The sequence below is a fragment of the Euleptes europaea genome, chromosome 4 (assembly GCF_029931775.1).
Source record: "Euleptes europaea isolate rEulEur1 chromosome 4, rEulEur1.hap1, whole genome shotgun sequence".
NCBI classification, from domain to species: domain Eukaryota; kingdom Metazoa; phylum Chordata; class Lepidosauria; order Squamata; family Sphaerodactylidae; genus Euleptes; species Euleptes europaea.
The window spans coordinates 57936044-57956722 of record NC_079315.1 but is presented as its reverse complement, the minus strand read 5'-3'; the positions used below and the strand labels follow the sequence as shown (position 1 = coordinate 57956722).

Sequence of the window (20679 nt, the reverse complement as noted above, 5' to 3'; positions counted from 1 at the left end):
AGCTGGCTGTGTGGAAGCCGAGTCCCTGGCCTCCTCTGTGGAAGAGGGCAGTTCAGACTCCCCCTCAGAGTGGTCTGAGGCCAAGGAGGCCCCCTCTGGCCTGGCCTTTCCAGGCCCCTGAGGCAAAAGGGGCGGGGCTCTCAGAGTTTGCGCCTCACAAAGTGGTGGAGAGTGTGGGTGGGGGCTGGTGAAACGCCCCCCACCTTGCCTACCTGCTCCCCCAGCTGGCAAGGGGGAAATTGCTCCTGAGGCCCCCAATGCTGGCAATGCCTTCATCAGTGCCCAACCCCAAGATAGACCCTGCAGAAGCTGCAAAGCCAGCGCCCATGGATTTTGGCCAGTTTGGGTGCTGGATGGTCAAACAACAAGGAAAGTTGATGCAAGAGCAGCAACACCTCATGAGAGACATGGCACTCCAACACCAGGATGCCCAGGCAAGCCTGTTATGGGATGTATGTAAGACCCTAGAGAGCAGAAGATCCAGCATTGGCAGAAGCACTGTAAAGGGACAGGCGGGAGCAATGAGCTGAATGCCAGCGGTTCCCTGGCAAATCTCGGATCAGAGGACAAATGGATGGCTATCTGGACAACTTAAAGAGAAATGCAGAGGCCTCGGGCTGGCCCAAGGAGCGCTAGCAAAGGGAAAGGGAGAGGGGGGGAAATCATCTTGATGATGTCCTTGTGAACAGTGAAGGAAATGAGTTTTTAGGGTTGCTAACATCCAGGTGGGACCTGAAGAACTCCCAGAATTATAACTGATCTCCAGACTACACAGCTCAGTTCCCCTAGAAAAACGTTTGCTTTGGAGGGTGGGCTCTGTAGCATTATGCCTCTCTGAGGTTCCTCTCCTCTCCCAACTGCACCCTACCCAGAAATTTACCAAGCTGGAGCTGGCAACCCTAGGTGTTTTAGAAATGCTTTACACATACACACACACCCCTCAATGGTCCCAGCTTTTCACTATATGCAATGGTTAACTGGCTGGTCATCATTAGGATGAACAAAACAGCAAATCCATGCTTCCCAGACAAGTTAGGAGGTCTCAACGTAGTTGGGGAAATCTCCAGGTATGTAAAAGAAACAGAAAACTCCCTCAAAAAACAGCTTAACAAGCTATAAATATGAGAGCAGCTGAGTGTCAATTAAAGGGGTAAAGTTAGCCCGTTCAAGCACCTGAGAGCTTCGAGATAAAAAAGAAAAGAGAAATTACAAGCAATATAATGAAAACAGTTACAATTAAATCAGTTACACCAAACAAACAAAAAATAAATGAATATACCAACAGCGATAACATAAACAATATGTAACAAAAGTTGATAGCAATTATGAACAATGTATTAATAAAGTAGTAATGACTGTTAAGCAGTAATTATCCTAATATTTTTAGCATAAATCATAAAATACTTAGTTTGATGCTTGGTAAACACTATATTAATATTAAAATGAATTATAAAATAACAGATACAATAAGTAAAAATACATACAGTGTTAATTATTGTTTTATAATTCTAATAATACTTCCCAAACATTAAACATTTCAATGGGAATATTTTTGTTTAAATTAACAGAAATGTCAACATGTATAAAGCAAATATCAACACAATATCCTTCATTACCTAACAAACTTCATTCCAAGATCGGTTTGGGGCATTTATTTTTTATTTATTTTATTAAAACATTTATAGCCCACCTTTCCTTATGGTTCAAGGTGGCTTACAATAATATTTAAAACATCCCCAGCTTAAACAGAAAACAATATAGCAAACCCCAAATCTCTCCCCCCTCCCCCTTGTAAAAGATGCCTGCCATTCAAACCACCTCAAGAGCCCTGGCAAACAGGCAGCCTTTGCAGCACCTCTTGAAGATCTCCAGGGAGGGGACCCCTCATCTCTTCAGGGAGCCCATTCCACAGAGCTGGAGGCATGATGGAAAAGGCACAGGCTCTGGTCAGTGCCATACAGACTACCCTAAGTGGTGGGATAGCCAACAGATAGCTGCCTGATGACCGTAGTTGGAGCACAGGGACATAGAGAAGGAGACGGAACCCACATATTTGAAGGACCAAGTCCTTAAAGACCTTCATAGGTCATAACTAGCACCTAGAACTGAACTCAGAAACAGACTGGCAACTAATGTAGTATTTCAAAATGGGCAACATATATTCCTGGCAGCTAGCCCCTGTAAACAGTCATGTTCCTATTTTCTGAACTAGTTTTAGCTTCTGAGCTGTCTTCAAGGGCAGCCGCAAATACAGCGCGTTGCAGTAATCCAACTGTGAGGTTACAGAGGCATGGATCAGCGAGGGCAGATCAGCTGAGTCTAGGTAACAAGAAAGTTGGCGATTCAGACGCAGCCGATAGAAGGCACTCCTGGCTACCATGCTCACCTGCTTTTCAAGTACGGTAGCAAGGCTGTGTCCATGAACACTCCCAAACTCTTAACCTGCTCTGCATTAGATCTGTCTTGTCTGGATTCAGTTTCAGTTTGTTCTTTCTTTGCCACCTAAGTATATTGTAATCAATGATATAAGAAATTGTCATTTGTCTGTTAACTTTCTGGAAATGTTCACTTTCTGGAAGTTTGGTACTGTAACCTTTCATTTGCGTAAGACAGGAATCTCACAATAAATTACATAATCTCTTTCCGCACATTCCTGAGGGGTGGGGCCAAAGCTCGTTAGGAGCCAGCATGACCCCACAGCAGTGTAAGTGCCCAGTTATCCCATGATAATGGGCACTTACGCCATCATGGAGGGCATTTACGGCGGCGCCTGGGTGCCACAGAGCTGCACCGGCCTCCCCTGCTAGCGCGGTCACTCCAGGAACTAAATCCCAGAAGAGAATGCCCACACCAGCATGGGGGAGACATTTCCAGGGCATTCCCAGGGGTGGAGTTGATACTAGTCAGCGTCCTAAGCCCTTTCACCCCAGGAACATCCCCTTGCACAGTGGCATTGCTATGACATCTTTTTTGGAGTCATAGCCTCGTTGTTCTCAATGGGGTGTCTTTTCCTTTTTTCTTTTCTTTTTTTATATAAATTTTATTAGGTTTTATACTAGAAGTTTTCCATTACATTGAACAACATCTATAACAATATCAAATTTCAATTCTAACTTAGAGTTGTTGTAGTTCCATATCTTATAATAATCTGCCTCTTAATAAAAAGTTCATCCCGTCGTAGGTAATCTAATCTTAGTAAACTATCAATACCATATATAGAAAAAAAAATCATAGTCTGTTAGTAAATATACTTATACTTAGTCATTATAAAAAAGATCAGAAATAATCCTCTGGATCAGATTAGAAAATATTCTTCCATTCTTCCCATTTTTAACTCATATTCACAATAATGCATCCACGCCCCCCATTCCCCCAAAAACCGAACGTCATTTTCTTCATTTAGAATAGCTGTGAGTTTTGCCATTTCTGCAACTTCAAACATTTTAACAATCCAGTCTTTTTTCTCAGGAGTTTCTAGCCCTTTCCATTTCGCTGCATAAAGCAGTCTCGCAGCTGTTGTGGCATAAATCAAAAAAGTTCTTTGTATTGCTAAGTCGTCTGGAATCATACTCAGTAGCATCATTTCTGGTATTTTGGGTATATTCTTTTGTAGTATTAATCTCAATTCATTATAGATCATGTCCCAGAAGTCTTTGGCTTTGTCACAGGTCCACCACATGTGATAAAAGGAACCAATTTCTTTGTTACATTTCCAACAAGTAGGGAACATCGTTTTATAAATCTTTGCAATTTTCTTGGGTGTTAAATACCATCTATACATCATTTTATAAATGTTTTCTCGCACTGACTGTGCTTTTATTCCTTTTAGATCTTTGGACCATAATCTTTCCCATTTATTTAAAACAATATCATGTCCCAGATTTTGAGCCCAATCGATCATAGTTGGTTTAATCGTATCCTGCTCACAATATATTGTTAAAAGGAGATTATACATTTTAGAAATCAGTTTTGTATTATTATCTAGTAAAATCCTTTGAAAAGGAGATTTTTCTTTAGAGAAACCTTTTTTTGCATCTTGTATAAAAACTGATTTGATTTGGTAGTATTGGAGCCATTGTAAATCATCCTTAAGAAGTTGAAAGTCTTTTAGTGAGCATTTCTTTCCTTCCCAGTTAATTAGATCTTGATAAGTAATAAATTTGTCTGGTCTAAGTGGGCGCAAAGTTAGCATTTCTTGAGGCGATATCCACATCGGTGTTTCTGGTTCCAAAATATGTTTATATCTCGTCCAGATACGAAGTAAAGAGGACCTGATTATATGATTACGAAATGTTGCTTGTAATTTAATTTTATCATACCACAAATAACCATGCCATCCACTTAAGTTATTATAACCTTCCAAGTCTAACAAACGTATATTTGACAAGTTCATCCAGTCTTTTAGCCATACTAAAGCTGCCGCTTCAGCATAGAGTTGAAAATTAGGCAGTGCTAAACCTCCTCTAGTTTTTAGATCCACCAAGTATTTATAGGCAGTCCTTGGTTTTTTCCCTTGCCAGATGAAGTTTGAAATGTCTTTCCTCCAAGTTTCAAAATATTTAGTTTGTGATATAATTGGTAAATTTTGGAATAAGAAGAGCATCCTCGGTAAGACATTCATTTGGATCGTTGAAATACGTCCCATTAGTGACAATTTTTTGTTTGACCATATAATCATATCAGTTTTAATCTTACCCCATAACTTGAGGTAATTGTTGGTTATCAGATCTTTATTCTTTGCAGTAATCCAAATTCCCAGGTATTTAACTTTGTTAGCTTTCTCCCAGCCAGTATAAGATATAAATTCCTGTTGCTGTGTTTCCGATAAATTTTTAAATATTATCTTTGTTTTTTCTTGATTCACTTTAAAACCTGATACTTTTCCAAAATCGTCCAAAGTCTCCTGAAGTATATTCATTGACTGTGTTGGATTTTCCAAAATTAGCAGTAGGTCATCCGCGAATGCTCTCAACTTAAATTCATGTTTTTTAATTCTTAACCCGCGGATGTCCTCCATACTTCTTAGTTTCACACATAGCGGTTCCAACACCAACAAAAATAAAAGTGGAGACAAGGGACATCCCTGTCTAGTCCCTTTCGTGATTTGGCAATTATCTGACATTGATTCATTAACCAAAATTTTAGCTTGTTGGGAGGTATAAATAGCCGATATACCTTTCTGAAAACGATCTCCAAAATTCAATTTATCCAAAATCCGTTTCAAAAAGTTCCAAGAGACCATATCAAAGGCTTTTTCTGCATCCAAAAATACAAAAGCCGCAGTTTGTTGAATATTCTGGTCATAGTATTCCAGTGAGTCTAGTAAAATTCTTACATTGTCTTTTATTTGCCTTCCTGGTATAAAACCTGCTTGGTCCTCGTGTATAAGATCCTTAATAAATTGTTTTATCCTACATGCCAAAACCGAAGCAAAAATTTTGTAGTCCACATTTAGCAGCGATATAGGTCTATAATTGGATGTTTTTTCTGGATCTCTTCCTTCTTTAGGTATCAATGATATAAATGCATGTGACCAAGTCTCCGGGGATGTTCCCTCGTCCAAAATTGCATTGTAAAGTGAGCCAAAAAATCCAACTAAATTGTCACTAAATGTTCTATAAAATAGTGCAGTAATTCCATCTGGTCCAGGTGTTTTATCCGTCTTCTGTCTCAGTATTGCTTCTTGTATTTCTTCCCTTGTTACTGGAGCTTCAATACATTCTCTCTGGGTCATTGACAAAGCTTTCATCTGTATTGAGTTTAGAAATTTATCTATTTTCTGTTTTGGAGTATTTTCTTTCTGATATAGCTTAGAGTAGAATGAAACAAATTCTTTCTGAATTTCTGAAGTTGAATAAACTGGTCCTTTAACAGTTTGGATTTTTGTTATAATCTTTTGAAATGAGTCCTTCAGTTGTGTTGCTAAAAATTTTCCTGGTTTATTTGCATATTCAAAATACTTTTGTTTAGCAAGTTTCAGATTTTTATTCATTTCCTCCATTATTACCAAATTTAATTGGTGTTTAGATGCAGAAATCTTTGTTTGAATTTCTCTTTTCTCCTCTTCCTGTGTTACCGTTACCAATTTCTGCTCCAAATTTTGTAAATTCCAAAGTATATTGTTTGTAAATTGCAATTGAGTCTTCTTCCAGGCCGAATGTTTCTGTATCATAAAACCTCTCAGAACAGCTTTGAATGCATCCCAAACTGTATTCAAAGAAGTTTCCCCATTAAGGTTAATTTCAAAAAAGTCTTTCATTAAAACCTGTAATTCCTTTTGTATCTTATTGTCTTTTAAAAGTTTATCATTCATTCGCCATCTAAATGCTTGTTTATTGTTCCAATCAAAAGTAACAGGATTATGATCAGAAAAAGTTCTAGGTAAGATATGAACTTTACGTAGTTGCGTGAAGATTGATTTACTGGCCCATATCATATCGATTCTGGAGTGTGAATCATGTCTTGCTGAATAAAAGGTGTATTCTTTAGCTGTTGTATTCATTGTTCTCCAAATGTCTTGTAATTCTAATTCTGAAGCCATGGTAAAGAAAGTTTTAGGCAAGCATCCATCATTGATGTCTTTTGCTTTTGATTTTTTGTCCAGAGATGGGAGAATAATTCCATTGAAGTCGCCCATCAATAAAATTTGGTCTTTTGCGTGCTGGGCTATCAAATTGTGTAATTTTTCGTAGAAGGGTTTTTTCCCTTCATTGGGTGCATAAATTCCAACCACTATTGTCCTTTGTCCCAGTATTTTAGTTCTGATAATTACAATTCTTCCTTCATTGTCTTTATATACTAATTCTGGACAAAGATTGGGGTGGGCATAGATTACCACTCCCTTTGTTTTAGTTTTGGCTGAAGCAATAAATGCTTGTCCAAGCACCTGTTTCTCCAAGTATTTTTTATGCTTCGAAGCTATATGGGTCTCTTGTAGACAAATTAGGGAGTATTTATATTTCTGTAGATATTTGAAGATTCTAGCCCTTTTAGTTTTCTCATTCAGTCCATTTACATTCCAAGAAATTGCTTTTGCCATAATGTAGTATTTTTTAGCAGAATAAAAAGTCTATAATTTGGTACCTCCTTCTGCACCCTGTACCTCTTCTTCTTCCTCTTCTTCTTCCTCCTTCTCTCCAGGTAATTCTTTAAGGTCCATCTTATATTTTCTCAGAAATTTCCCCACATCTGCTTGAGATAGAATTGTCATTTTCACTTCCTTGTAGGTGAGAGCCAAACCTTGTGGCATAATCCAACGGTATTTGATACCATTAGCTTTCAGTGTAGACACAAAGTCTTTGTAGTTATTCCTCTGTGAGAGTAGATGCCTTGGAATATCCTTCAGTAGTATAAGAGAGGAATCTCCTGCTGACACTGGATTTTCATAATGAATCTTCATAATCTTATCTTTAACTCTGGTGTCATAAAACACTATCATCAAATCTCTTGGCTTAGATCTCATTCTGGCAGGTAATGGTATCCTATATATTCTATTAATGGCTTGTTTTAATTCTTGTTCATCTATCTGAAATAAGTAGGCCAAGTTTGGTATTGCAGTTTCTTTATTGTCTCCCATCATATCTGGAAAGTTGCGTATACGAAGATTGGTCTCTCTCACTCTCATCTCCATCATTGCCATTTGATTTTTTGCCGCCATCTGATCAGTTTGTATTGTTTCAATCTGTTTTTCTTGGCTTGTTAATTTTTTCTTTGTGTCCTTGTGCTCATCCATCACTTTCTTAATTGATACATCCATCGCTTGCATATCTGTCTTCATAACAGTCATTTGAGTTTTTACTTCTTTCAAGTCTCCAGTGACCACATCCAACTTCTGATTAATAGCTTGGGATGCTTGACCAAGATTTGTCATCATAGAAGTCAACTGTGCCATCTGTGTAGACATCTGTTCAAACTGTTTATTTGTTGCCTCAGTTTGTTTAGTTAGCATATCCTGTAACTTTTTTTCCATGGTCGAGGTTTGTAAAGAGTCCCTTAGTTTAGTATAGGCAGGGCTGTGTAGTGAGCCAGAGCGGGGTCGAGACATTTACATTCAAAAAAAGCTGGTAAAATACATGTCCACAGACAGGGCCTTTAAGGTGCTGATTAAAAGATGATAATTCAAACATCAGCCTAATAATTTTTTCGGGTTGAAAAGAGTCGAAATTGGCTTTAAAATTGCATTTTAAAGTTTTAAAATACCAGTGAGTTTTTTCGGTCGCTCTAGATCGGGTTAATCAGGAAGTATACCGGAAGTTGCAAGTGCTGCGGACCTTCTACCGCCTCTTCTCGATGGTTATTCCTTCAGTAATGATTTCAAAGTAACTCGAGTGCGACGCATATTCAGTCCCACAGCTACTTCCTGTTGTTTTAGTTCCGATGATAGAGAGGGTGTTATAGAAAGTCTTCCGTTCCAGGCGCTCCCTTACTACAAACGTGGCAGGAAATTCTTTTCGCCGGAAAATCAGGAAGAAAGATCACCCTCCCCTTCCCTCGGACCTTCTCATTGGTGATAGTTCTTGTCAATCTAAAAGGTATCCTTCCGACTCTTTGTTATGGTTTAGGCTGATCAATTTGATAAAGGTCCTGTCGCTAATCCCGATGACTAACTCAGATCAAACTTTTTCAGTTCGAATTAAGGAGGAATGGGGGTCTCAGAAATGTTCTTATCAGCCCCCCGTCTGTTCAAATATTCCAGTAAGTAGGCGCAGAGTTCTTTGTACTCACTTGGGTGTCAAGAGGTGAGGTTCTTTTCTTTATGTAGTCCTTATGCTGGTAATAAGGTGGTGGAGGGTAGAGCTTGAGGCCAGAGTTGCGTTTTGGCGATGTCCTTCCCTAGTGCCCTCGCAGGACCGGCGTCCAGGACTCCGAGGGGCTTAAAAAAGCCCCCTCAGAGTACCTAGGAGGTCAAACCGCGTTTGCGGGCTGCAGGGAGTTCCTGCTTTCCAACCCACTTGCAAGGGTCGGATTGGGGTATCTATGTACCCCAGAAATAACGCAAACTTGGATTTCTCCCAGGACAGCCTGGGGAAATGGAGTGCTCTCTCCAGCGGCACCACCGCTCACAATAAATTACATAATCTCTTTCCGCACATTCCTGAGGGGTGGGGCCAAAGCTCGTTAGGAGCCAGCATGACCCCACAGCAGTGTAAGTGCCCAGTTATCCCATGATAATGGGCACTTACGCCATCATGGAGGGCATTTACGGCGGCGCCTGGGTGCCACAGAGCTGCACCGGCCTCCCCTGCTAGCGCGGTCACTCCAGGAACTAAATCCCAGAAGAGAATGCCCACACCAGCGTGGGGGAGACATTTCCAGGGCATTCCCAGGGGTGGAGTTGATACTAGTCAGCGTCCTAAGCCCTTTCACCCCAGGAACATCCCCTTGCACAGTGGCATTGCTATGACATCTTTTTTGGAGTCATAGCCTCGCTGTTCTCAATGGGGTGTCTTTTCCTTTTTTCTATTTTTTTTTTAATTAATACTTTTTTTACCTCCACAGTGGCCAGGAAGCCTCTGAGGGTGAGGCGTGGGTGTGCCACTCCCAGCCACCACGGAAATACCCCCTCCTCAGGAATGGGCTGCCTGTCTTGAATGGGATTGGGACATAATTAACTAAAATAGTTTCTTGTTTTCAACTGAGGACTGGGATAAGTGATTCAATCATAAGTTTATCCATTGCATTTCCTTTTCCATTTATAAAATTACATGCAAACCTACCAGTTGTCCAGGGCTTCTGATGTAGCTGATGGAGTAGAATGTAACCTTGCAAAGGGTAGAATTTTCAGCAAGAATACTTCTGTCAAGCACTGTTGTTATCATGGGGGGACTGGCCATTTAACTGGGAGGAAAATCTCCCAGTGGGCTGCTGGTGGCCAGGGGCAGCCATAATAAAGATCTAGCAACTCTGCCAGAGTCTCAGGGGCCACTTGGCTCAGACCCTTCATCTGCAATGGTAACTTGTATTACTTCACTGCCTGTCCTTTCCCCACTTTGCTGCCAGTTTTCAGGAGGAAGCAGTGAGATAAGATTCATTGTTTGCACCACTGAGCTGAGTGGCCTCCACAGTGTTGTCTTGCAGAGCCACAGGGGCCATTCAGCTTGTCTTGTTCCAGAAGCCATTTTCACTTCCCAGTCCACTCCTGGTTGTTGTTACTATTATTAGTTCAGCATCACCAACTATCTCCAAAGTTCTGTTGCTGCTGCTGCTCCTGTTGTTGTTGTTGTTGTAGAAAGTCAGAGTGGTGTAGTGGTTAGAGTGTCATACTAGGATCTGGGTATGAATCCCCCACTCAGCCCTGGAAGCTTGGCGAGTGACCTTCAGCCAGTCACATATACTCAGCCTAGCCTTCCTCACTGGGTTGATGTGAGGATAAAATGGAGGAGAGAAGAACTATGGGGGTTACTGCACTTTGTATTCCCAGCGATGTATTAAGAGTTTGAAAATGTTGTAAAAAACATCGCTTTAAAAGGGTTTTTGGATACCACGGCTTATAAATGGTTGGAAGACGTCTTCACAGCTAAAGGGGCCAAACAAAGTGCGAACAGTATTTTTTATAACGTTTTCAAACTCTTAATACATCGGTGGGAATGCATAGAAAGTGCGAACAGTAGTTTTTATAACATTTCCAAACTCTTAATACATCACTGGGAATACAAGTGCGGTAACAGCCTATGTAAGCCACTTTGAGTCTTTACTGGAGAGAAAAGTGTGGTATAAATGAAGTAAATAAATAAATGCTATCTCTAAAGCACTCTCAAAACCAAGAGCTGCACAATAAGTAAAATTAAAGGTATGCTCTGCCCACAGGTTTACCATTTAATGTTTCGATGCATTAAACTGATGGCTTCTGTCATTTCCCCTAAAACTAGCTACTTTTCTGGAACAGTATTTCTGTTTTGTTTTGTAAAGTCTCCATGTTGTGTTATGCCATTGTGTCAGGATTTCATAATTGTTCTTTCAAAGACCAACACAGAATGCTTTACAGAGCCCTTTATTTTTCATGTATGAAAGCATTGTGCACATTTATAATTAGCTGGATGTTCCAGCAGTGTTCTGTTCTCTTCCCAAACTCCTCCTTTATAAAAGCCAAGAAGCAGCTAAAACCCATTGTTTCATGTCAATGGTTCTAAACCCTCTGGGCAAAGCAGCGCAGCGTGCAGAATCTCCCTTTGTCATAAAACCACAACTTTTAACATTTCTGGGTGTTGGCTTTGCAGTTTAAAAATAATGTGTGGGCCTTTCAAAGTGTATTATTTTCCTATGCATTCTGAATTCAGACCACACAGTCATTTTACAAAGTACTATTCTTCAGACTGGCATGTGGCCAATGTTCATACTCTCATAAGCGGTGAACTTCACCCTCTGAGCTTGTAAGGAAAAGCTGTATAAAATATGTGCAAATAAAATAAATAAACTAGAATACTGACCTGCTAATGGATTACAAGAGTTTTGTGAATAAGTGTCCAAATCACTTGCAATAACATTGGGGTACAGAGTAGAGCAACTGAAGTGGGTGTGATTTCAGGATCCCTGGTAGAGTTGTTGGCTATACAGTGTCATCCAGGGCTACACAATCACAGGACAAGTGTCGCCACCTATGTCTGATGGGGATGTTTGCCATACAGTATGGGGCAACAAATCTATGAAGGGGTACCATCAAGGGAGTCAAACAGCATCCTATACAAGCCTATACAAGTAGACAAAGCCCTCAGCTTTCACACTATACTCCCATGGACCTTGGAAGCTTATTTTATTTATTTTTTTGTTTGTTTAGTTTATTTAAAAATATTTTTTATTAAAATACGTAGAAAGAAATTATATGAACAGAAAATACAAAAAACTCCCTCCCAGGCCACATGACCAGTCCCCAGGACAGACAAAATGGACAGCAATTTTTTTTTAATATCTAGTAATTATATATGTTTTGAACACAAAATAAAAAATGTAATATACGAAAGCCAAGGCAATTCTAAGGTGGAAATCACCCCCACCTCCCAAATGTTCTGCAGCTCCCATACCCCAGAACTACAATGAAGTCCCCCAGTTCTGAGTGTAGCTAAGCATCTTCATAAGCAGCCATTAAAAATTGAAGATCCAGGGCACCAGATAGGACCCCGCAGATAGACCGACCCCCTGGCGCCTTCCACTCAAAGTCACATCAAATGTGTCACACAAAGGACATTCCGCGCTCTCACAACTCTGACTTAACAAGCAAATGTCTAACAATGCATTGCATAACCCCTGCACAATTTTAACTAACATCACTATGGGTTCTATACCATCATGATTTAAGGGGTCATAATTCAGATATTCAAACATCTGCAGACTTCACCCACTGAAATTTTCCTAATTCCCCTTCTGCTGTAGCCCACTGAGCTCTCTGAAGTTTCATTCCTGGTTAAGGAGGGTGTCAGCAGAGTACCCTTGGGTGCAATTCATCTGGCCCTGAGGACTTCATTTCATTTAAAGAAAGCAGGTGTTTACATACTACCCCTATGCCAATCCTAGGCTGCAACTCTTTCCTCATCATGTGTTCTGTTTTTGACATGCTGAGCACCATTTCCCTCGCAAGAGAAGACTGAGGAAAAGTAGGAATTGAGCACTTCTGCCCTTTCTTAATCTCCTTAACAATTTCACTTTCCAGTCCCCGCAATGGGCTTGTTCTTATTCTTACTCTGAACATAGGTACCCTTTTTTGTTGTGTTTAGCATCTATCGCTAGCCTAAGCTCATACTTTTCTAACACTGTCCCTACAAGCACTGGTTATGTGTTTATCTTCATCTTTCGTTATATGGTCTTCCTTCCACTTCCTAAATGAGTTTTTTTAAATTTCTCAAGTCTTTAAAAAACTGTTTATGGAGCCACCCTGGCATATTTCGGCTCCTCCCATTTTCCCTTCTCGTAGGAATCATTTGTGATTGTGCCTTCAGTATTTCGTTTTTAAGAAACTCTTGAACTCCCTTCTCCTTGAGTATTTCTGACCATGGGATTCTACCCAGCATAAGTTTAAGTTTGTTAAAATTTGCTTTCCTAAAGTCCAATCTGTATGTCTCACTACGTACAGCTTTTCCTTTCCCCAAGATTGTAAATTCCAAAATTACATGGTCACTACTACCCAGGGTGCCCACTACTTTAACCTCATCAACCAGTTCTTCCCTGTTGGTGAGAATCAAGTCCAAGATAGCAGATCCCCTTGTTTCCCTCTCCACTTTCTAGAAAATGTTGTCAGCAAGACAACTCAGGAATTTATTGGATCTTGCATTTTAGCAGAGTTGGACTTCCAACAGAAATCCGAGTTATTGAAATCTCCCATGATCACTGTGTCCCATCTCTTTGAGAACTTTGTAATCTGGTCTAGGAGTGTCTCATCCAAGTCCTCTGCCTGGTTTGGTGGTTGATAGCAGACCCCCACCGTAATATCACTATTATTTCTTACTCCTTTTATTTTTGCCCATAGACTCTCGACTGAACTTCCATTCTCAGATTCATATATTTCTTCACAAGTATACATATCCTTGACATATAATGCTACTTCTCCCCCCTTCCTTATCTGTCTAACCTTTTAAACAAGTTGTACCCCTCAATCCTAATATTCCAATTGTGAGTGGCATCCCACCAAGATTCAGTAATGCCTATTAGTTCAAAATCCCCTTCCTGTATTAGGACTTCAAGTTCCCCTGCTTGTTTCCTATACTCTGTGCCATTGGTATCCATGGCTTATGTGCCCCGAGGTTTTTGTTTCTGTAGTTACCTGCATGCTAATGTTTCCTCACATATGTGCCACTCCCCACAAATCTTTATTGTTCTCATCTTCAGTTATTGTCATTATACTAGGCTTTAAGTTTTTGTCTCACTCCCCCATAGGATTTAGTTTAAAGCCCTCATCAGGTTTGCAAGGCTCTCACCAAACACATTTTTTCCTACCCTCATGAGGTGCAAACCATCTCCCAATAGAAGAGCTTCACACATGAACACATGAAGCTGCCCTATACTGAATCAGACCCTTGGTCCATCAAAGTCAGTATTGTCTGCTCAGACATCTTGAAAGCGTAAATGAAGCTTGTCAGTCAATCTCTTGCTGCAGTTTCATATAGATATTTAAAAGCATGGTGGCATTCAATTCTTGCAGAAGCCTGCATTACAGCTCCTATGGGGAAAAGCAGTTCCCTCCTCTAATCTCAATCAGTAATCTGTGTGTGTGTGTGCTGTCAAGTCACAGCTGACTTTCGGCAATCCCATAAGGTTTTCAAGGCAAGAGATGTTCAGAGGGGAATAATCTCTGTAGGCAAGTGGAAGTGGGTTGAATGGACAATATGAACAGGATCAAGCATTGTGTCTGCATCAAACTCATCCAATGAAATCTGAAGAGAAGAAGACAACGATTTGCTTGCTATTTACTGTTTATACACACACAAAAAAACTATTAAACTGCGAGCTACCAAATATTGAGATGCGTGTATCTATAACAGCCCTTTAACTGAATGAAAAATCTATGCCGATGCAGCAGTGGAAATAAATTTGTTTGTTGCCATCACACCACAGAACGAACCTTCCAAATACCTTAAATTGTGGTCAGTTAGATTCACTATAGATGCTCCTCCACCACCATTTATCCTTCCTTTCCTTTATCCCTTATAAGCTCCTTGATCCATTGATCTTGAGCAGCATATCCACCCCCATTTATGTCATCATCCATGTTGCCATTATTCTCAGTTCCTAATTTAATAATGAGAGGATTGCATTCTGACAGAAAAGGATACACGGGTGCTATTAGATTATAAAAAGTTTCCTGTCCAGGAACCAACAGGATATCTGGCCAGATCAGCTGAAGAATCACCCAAAGCTATCTGAAAACCTCAAATGTATAGGCATTTGGGGTCATGCCATGCTAATTAAAAATGAGTTTGCCATCACTGTAGAGGTCACATCAGAAGGACTTGCAACATATATACAGCCACATTTGAATAAGCCCATGACCTGCCTTGACCTGTAAATTAACATTCTTCAGAACTATAAACTTGGTAAACATTGGATGTATTATACCCAATGCATTTATTCTAGAACACTCTCCTTGTCTTTAGTGGGTTTGTGGTCTGCCTGATAGTGCTAAAATTCTCTTGGGGCGGGGCTCATTTTCAAGTATAAATTGAACATATTGAGGTAACTAGCAAAAAAAAAAAAGGCTAACAGCCAAAGCCCATGATTCTCCTCTGCAAATTCCATTGCTGCTTCTTCCATGCATAGGACTCTTAAATAAGATAAAACATGAAAAAGGGTAAAGGAAACAAAACCGTAATTCCTTTAAAATGTCAGGTCTGTTGATGTTACAAATTTCAGTAACTTAAAAGCCCTACCCTTTCATTGCCAAACTAATCAGAAAGAACAGTGAATGAAAGACTGATATTCACTTTTCATTTTCTGAATGCCTATATTTTCATTTTGTAAGAGAGAGCTGATGATGTCTTATCAGTGCAAAGCATTTTATCCTATTTCTGTAGCCATCTCCCAGTCTCAGTCAAAGTCTAATTCACTTCATTTATCTATAAGTCTTGGGAACTAAAATAACTGTAAGAATTATTAGATTACTCTTGATCCTCAGTGACATAAGAGCAATTTAAAATTAACTTCCGAATACATTTATGTAAACTGTGTATCCTCCCTCAGACAGAATAATCCACTATGTTCATGTATAAACAGAACCTTTAAATATGCAACAGATGTTCTCTTTTTTGAAATGGCTCTTGAATTCATTGACAGGCCTTTGGCTAAACGGACGAATTAATTTGTTCGGGGCATATTTCATAAACCCTCTAATAATTCTTACCCATACACATCTTGACTTGATTTCTTGGGTCTACAGCATGTGTTTTAAATGTTTTAACCTTTACTACTTTAATCAGGTACCATTTATTTCAGGTTTGGATGCTGATCGGTCTTTGAAAGATATAGTTAACTAGGAAATAAAATCCAATTTGTCAGTTAAATAAGACCCACAGATCTAAATAAACATAAGAAATCAGTCTGTTCTGTTGAATCTTTTGAAATGCTTGCAGCTTTGACGTCCTATTCACACACAGCAGGGTCCACTGAAGATGGATTACTCAGTTATCACCAAGTACCATGGACAGGCAGTCATTGTATGAAAAATTTACATTGCATTTTGGTGCTTTGCCAAAACGGAAGAGTTAACACATTAGAATAAGCATGGTGTAGAAGGCCTTGCATCTAAAGTGCAGGCTTTGCTAATAGACCCTTGAAACCAGGGCTCACTTATCACAGCCTTTGAAGGATGTCCCCAGATACTTGTTTTTAAACAGAATGGTCAAATGATGTAAAACTAGGTACATTTGTTTTTTCTTAAGCCACTTTACAATTCAGAATCAAATGCTTCTTGGTTTTGCAGAGGAAAAACTGCCACCAAACCATGGGGGCTGAAGAACCATTGTTTAGTAGTGTGGAACATATGCCTTCACTATTCACCCATTTTTCTCTCTTGCCTTTCTGTCCATATTGGTAAGCCAACAGAGAGGTAATTACATGCAGAGATAAACATTATAGGCTGAGATGTGGGAAATCAAATTCCAATCTATGTGAGTTATTGGACAAATCACTATCTTTCAGCCTAACCTAGATTCTTACTCATCATAGGAGGAGGAGCAGGATACAACTATAGCAAATAAATAGTAAACCAGGAAGGTTTGTGGCAGGATATACCAGAAAAACAGCCAGAATCCCAAGCAGGGCTAATATGCTATTTCAGTGCACCATTCTGCAAGAGCTGCAGTTCATACAATTAGAGCTCAGTCTTAGTGATTCTATGATTCCAGAAAAAACATCCAAGATGGGGCCCCAGGACAATCCCCTGCACTCCTATACCTGCCCCCTAGGCCACCCCAGGCTCAGAGAAAGAGTGGCCTTAGCCCTGAATGCCTTCCTTGCTGATTACTTTAGGCATTACAAAAGCCATGTCCAGGATTGTGACCTCTGTGGCTAGAACGTGTAGTAGAACGGGTAGGGAAAGGTTAGCATAAATCAAACTCCTTGCCCTAGAAAAATCATAAGAACATAACAACCCAAGAAAAACCATGCTGGATCAGACCAAGGTCCATCAAGTCCAGCAGTCTGTTCACACAGTGGCCAACCAAGTGCCTCTAAGAAGCCCACAAACAAGACAACTGCAGCAGCATTATCCTGCTTGTGTTCCACAGCACCTAATATAAAAGGCACACTCCTCTGACACTGGAGAGAATAGGTATGCATCATGACTAGTATCCATTTTTACTAGTAGCCATGAATAGCCCTCTCCTCCATGAACATGTCCACTCCCCTGTTAAAGCCTTCCAAGTCGGCTGCCATCACCACATCCTGAGGCAGGGAGTTCCACAATTTAACTATTTGTTGCGTGATGAAATACTTGCCTAATGTATTGGGGCCTCTAGCTGCAGCTCTCAGGAAATGAACAGAAATAACATTTTGTGCAAATATATGTATATCAAATGTACCTCTTGTAAAAACTAGATCTTACTTTATTTCTTTGCTTAGCTATATCTACAGTTTTCTTAGCCTATTAACCTAAGATCTTAATAATGCACTCAGAATTCAAACGAATTCTTCTAATATTGTTGTACTCCAGTGTGGGAATGGTGTAGTTGAATCACTGTGCAGTACTCCATCATCTTGCTTAGAAATATAGCCACTTAGATGGGTATCTCTTTGCAGGATTTAAACTTTATGGATTTCAATTGAGCCTTTGATTTAATATGCACAGTGAGACTATGAGCTAAATTAGCTAATTCTACTATTGATAAATGACTACTCTGGCTTATCCAACGATTTCACATGATCTCAATGCCCTGGTACGATGTGGCTCAGAACACCAATTGTCAGGACTGTTTAAATTATTTAAAGGAGTGAGGCAAGGAGGCCTCTTAGCCCCCATATTGTTCAATCTTTATATGTCTTCTAATTTTTATAAGTCCACCCATCCTCCTAAATTTGCCAAGTTCAGTTTCCTTATCCTTCTCTGTGCAGATGATGCAGTTCTTGTTTCCCAAACTAAAGCTGAACTCCAAAGATCATTAAGATTGCTTCCACATTACTATTTTAAGGAGGGTTTGTATATTACCTAGAAGAATTCTTTTCTCGCTCATCCAGTTTCTTTGGAAGCTGATGAATGCCCCCCTGGTGCTTTGGGCGTTGCTCTCTGGGTAGAATTTGGCCAAAAATTATTTAATTTATTAATTTATTTTATTATTTATATCCCATTCTCAATCCCCACTCAAGGCCAGCTAACAGTATAATGCTCGTTGAGTAACATACTCTTGTCAGCTATGCTAATTCTAAATTAAATACTAAATTAAGATTTCTGAACATTCAGAGATTGTTCAGATCAGCCAACCCAAACAGGGGCACAGTTTAGTCTGGAGTCTCTTTGCTGGCACTCTAATCTTTCTAAAGAGAGTAGATAATGAGCGTTGGATGGCCACTGAAGGGGACAGTTGTCATCTGTGGTCTTCAATTTCCTGCTTTGCTCTTCCATGGCAGCAAGGACCTGGGGACTTGGACACCTGAACACAGATGGTTCTTATGCCCCATGGTTGTGCTCAATTCAGAACTGTTTGTCTCACAGCGGCTCATGTCCCAGATGAAAACCGATTGGTCTCCTAAATCTTTGTCCCAATCTTCTTTGCATGGAGGAGACTGCCATGTGCTTACCACGTTTGGTTCTTTTCTGTAGTTGCCCGACTGACTTGCAATATCCTGCTCAATGATTCTTTTGTCATCACAGCTGGATATGTGTTGGCTGACCTCTGCTCTTGGGACCTGGTGGAGGGCATTAAAGGGGCATGTCACCAGCTGCTCCACAATATCAGGGTGATTCTTGTGGCATTTGATGAGGTGATAGGGGAACCTACATGCTCTTATTTGGTGGTTCTTGTCATACAGACACTGTACTAGTTTCTCCAGATCCAAAGCATCAACGTAGTTTTCACCCATATCTACTTTACGGAAGTTGATACTATGAAGACTGCAGTATCCCTGCCTCTGGGACCTGTATGCCGCTAAGTAGTATTTACCCAAGCCCAAGAATTATTATAAATCAGGACCTGTCTTTCTGCTTTCAGTCTAAAGCTCAAATAGGTTTTCAGTGAGAAGGGGTATTTGCAAGTACTTCTTTAGATCTTCTTGGATGAAACTTCTTCACAAAAAGTTGCTGGCCTTTGGCATAGCACCTGACCTGATGAAAAACCATGGCAAACACAAGATGCTTGTGTTAATTAAGAAGCATACTACAAACTTTTATTATTTGGCTACTAAGTTCAGAGCAGGTCACATCTGTTCCTCTCAGTGTTTTGGTGTTCTCCCCCTGAAAACTCTTCTATCATATGCATATTATTTAACTATCCCTTGCTATGCGAGGGCTTTTTACTTGGCTAGGCTTAATGCTAATCCTTAGGTTTGTCAGGGTAGATTTTTGAATATTCCATATTCTGACCTTCTTTGTGCTTGCTATTTAAGTAGAATCAACACCACCTTTCATATTACTTTTGAGTGCACAATATTGGAGGATATTAGAGCATCTTTAAGTATTCCTCTTCTAGCTTGCCATTCTGAACTTTCAATCTTAATTCTTTGTAGTTTTTGTGTTGTGATAAGGATCCTAAAACTACTTTACCAGTAGCCAGTTTTTCTTCCAGTCCTTTCATCCTTTAAGTCATGGCCATTTCTGCTGCTCAAGAGCATTTTCTCATGGAGCTTCAATGGGAGAAAGGAAAGAGCCCTGCAAGCAAAATGTATCACAGGATGCGGACTGTAGCAATGAGGGTGACTCAAGTAAAATTGACTCTTCCCCCCTTTATTTAATAGCTGCTTATTGCTGCTGCTGCTACCATTACCACCACCACCCATCCTGTGGTGTATTTTGCTGAAAAGGGTCTGCCAATCCTCAGAAAGGGACGTTTCAAAACAAAAAAAGCATGCTGCTTGAGGAAGGTAGGGAAATATCCCCTCTGCCAGCACTTTCCATGAATTCTTCCAGTGGATCCAATCCATCACATAATGACGAGAAGAGAAGAGAAGACCGTGAGATATTTTTATGCATAACCGCAAAGGAGAGTAACAATAGAATAATTCTCCACAACTGCCCAGACGGGCAGCTCCCAATGAGAGGGAGGAAGATGGTAGGAGCATGTATTACATTTGTCTGCTCAGGGCACTTGCCCTTGTTGCCACGGCATCCGAAGGGGCTGTTTGTCTTCTTTGTACAAAGAACAGAGCCTGGGTTTTGGTGAGAGAAAAACCTCACAAACCAGTTTTCTTCTCCTGAAACTACTTTTTACCTGACCCAACTTGAAAATGGTGCCTCTCCCTCTGCAAGTTGCAAAAAAGGTTGAATGGTTCCTGACGTCATGAAGATCTGTTCATAGTCAAAAAGGGCAAGAGTCCAGTAGCACCTTAAAGACTAACAAAAAATATTTTCTGGTAGGGTATGAGCTTTCGTGAGCCACAGCTCACTTCTTCAGATACCTGAAGATATCTGAAGAAGTGAGCTGTGGCTCACGAAAGCTCATACCCTACCAGAAAATATTTTTGTTAGTCTTTAAGGTGCTACTGGACTCTTGCCCTTTTTGACTACTGCAGACAGACTAACACGGCTACCCACTGTGAATTATGTTCATA

General features: G+C 40.1%; 1 protein-coding gene across 1 annotated transcript; it reads right to left on the bottom strand.

Moving 5' to 3' along the window:
* Positions 1-18513: 18513 nt before the first annotated feature.
* On the bottom strand, positions 18514-19071 carry LOC130476906 (gametocyte-specific factor 1-like). Its single transcript, XM_056848917.1, has one exon. The coding sequence runs from the start codon at positions 18994-18996 to the stop codon at positions 18514-18516; it is 483 nt and encodes a 160-aa protein (XP_056704895.1). The 5' UTR covers positions 18997-19071.
* Positions 19072-20679: the final 1608 nt, after the last annotated feature.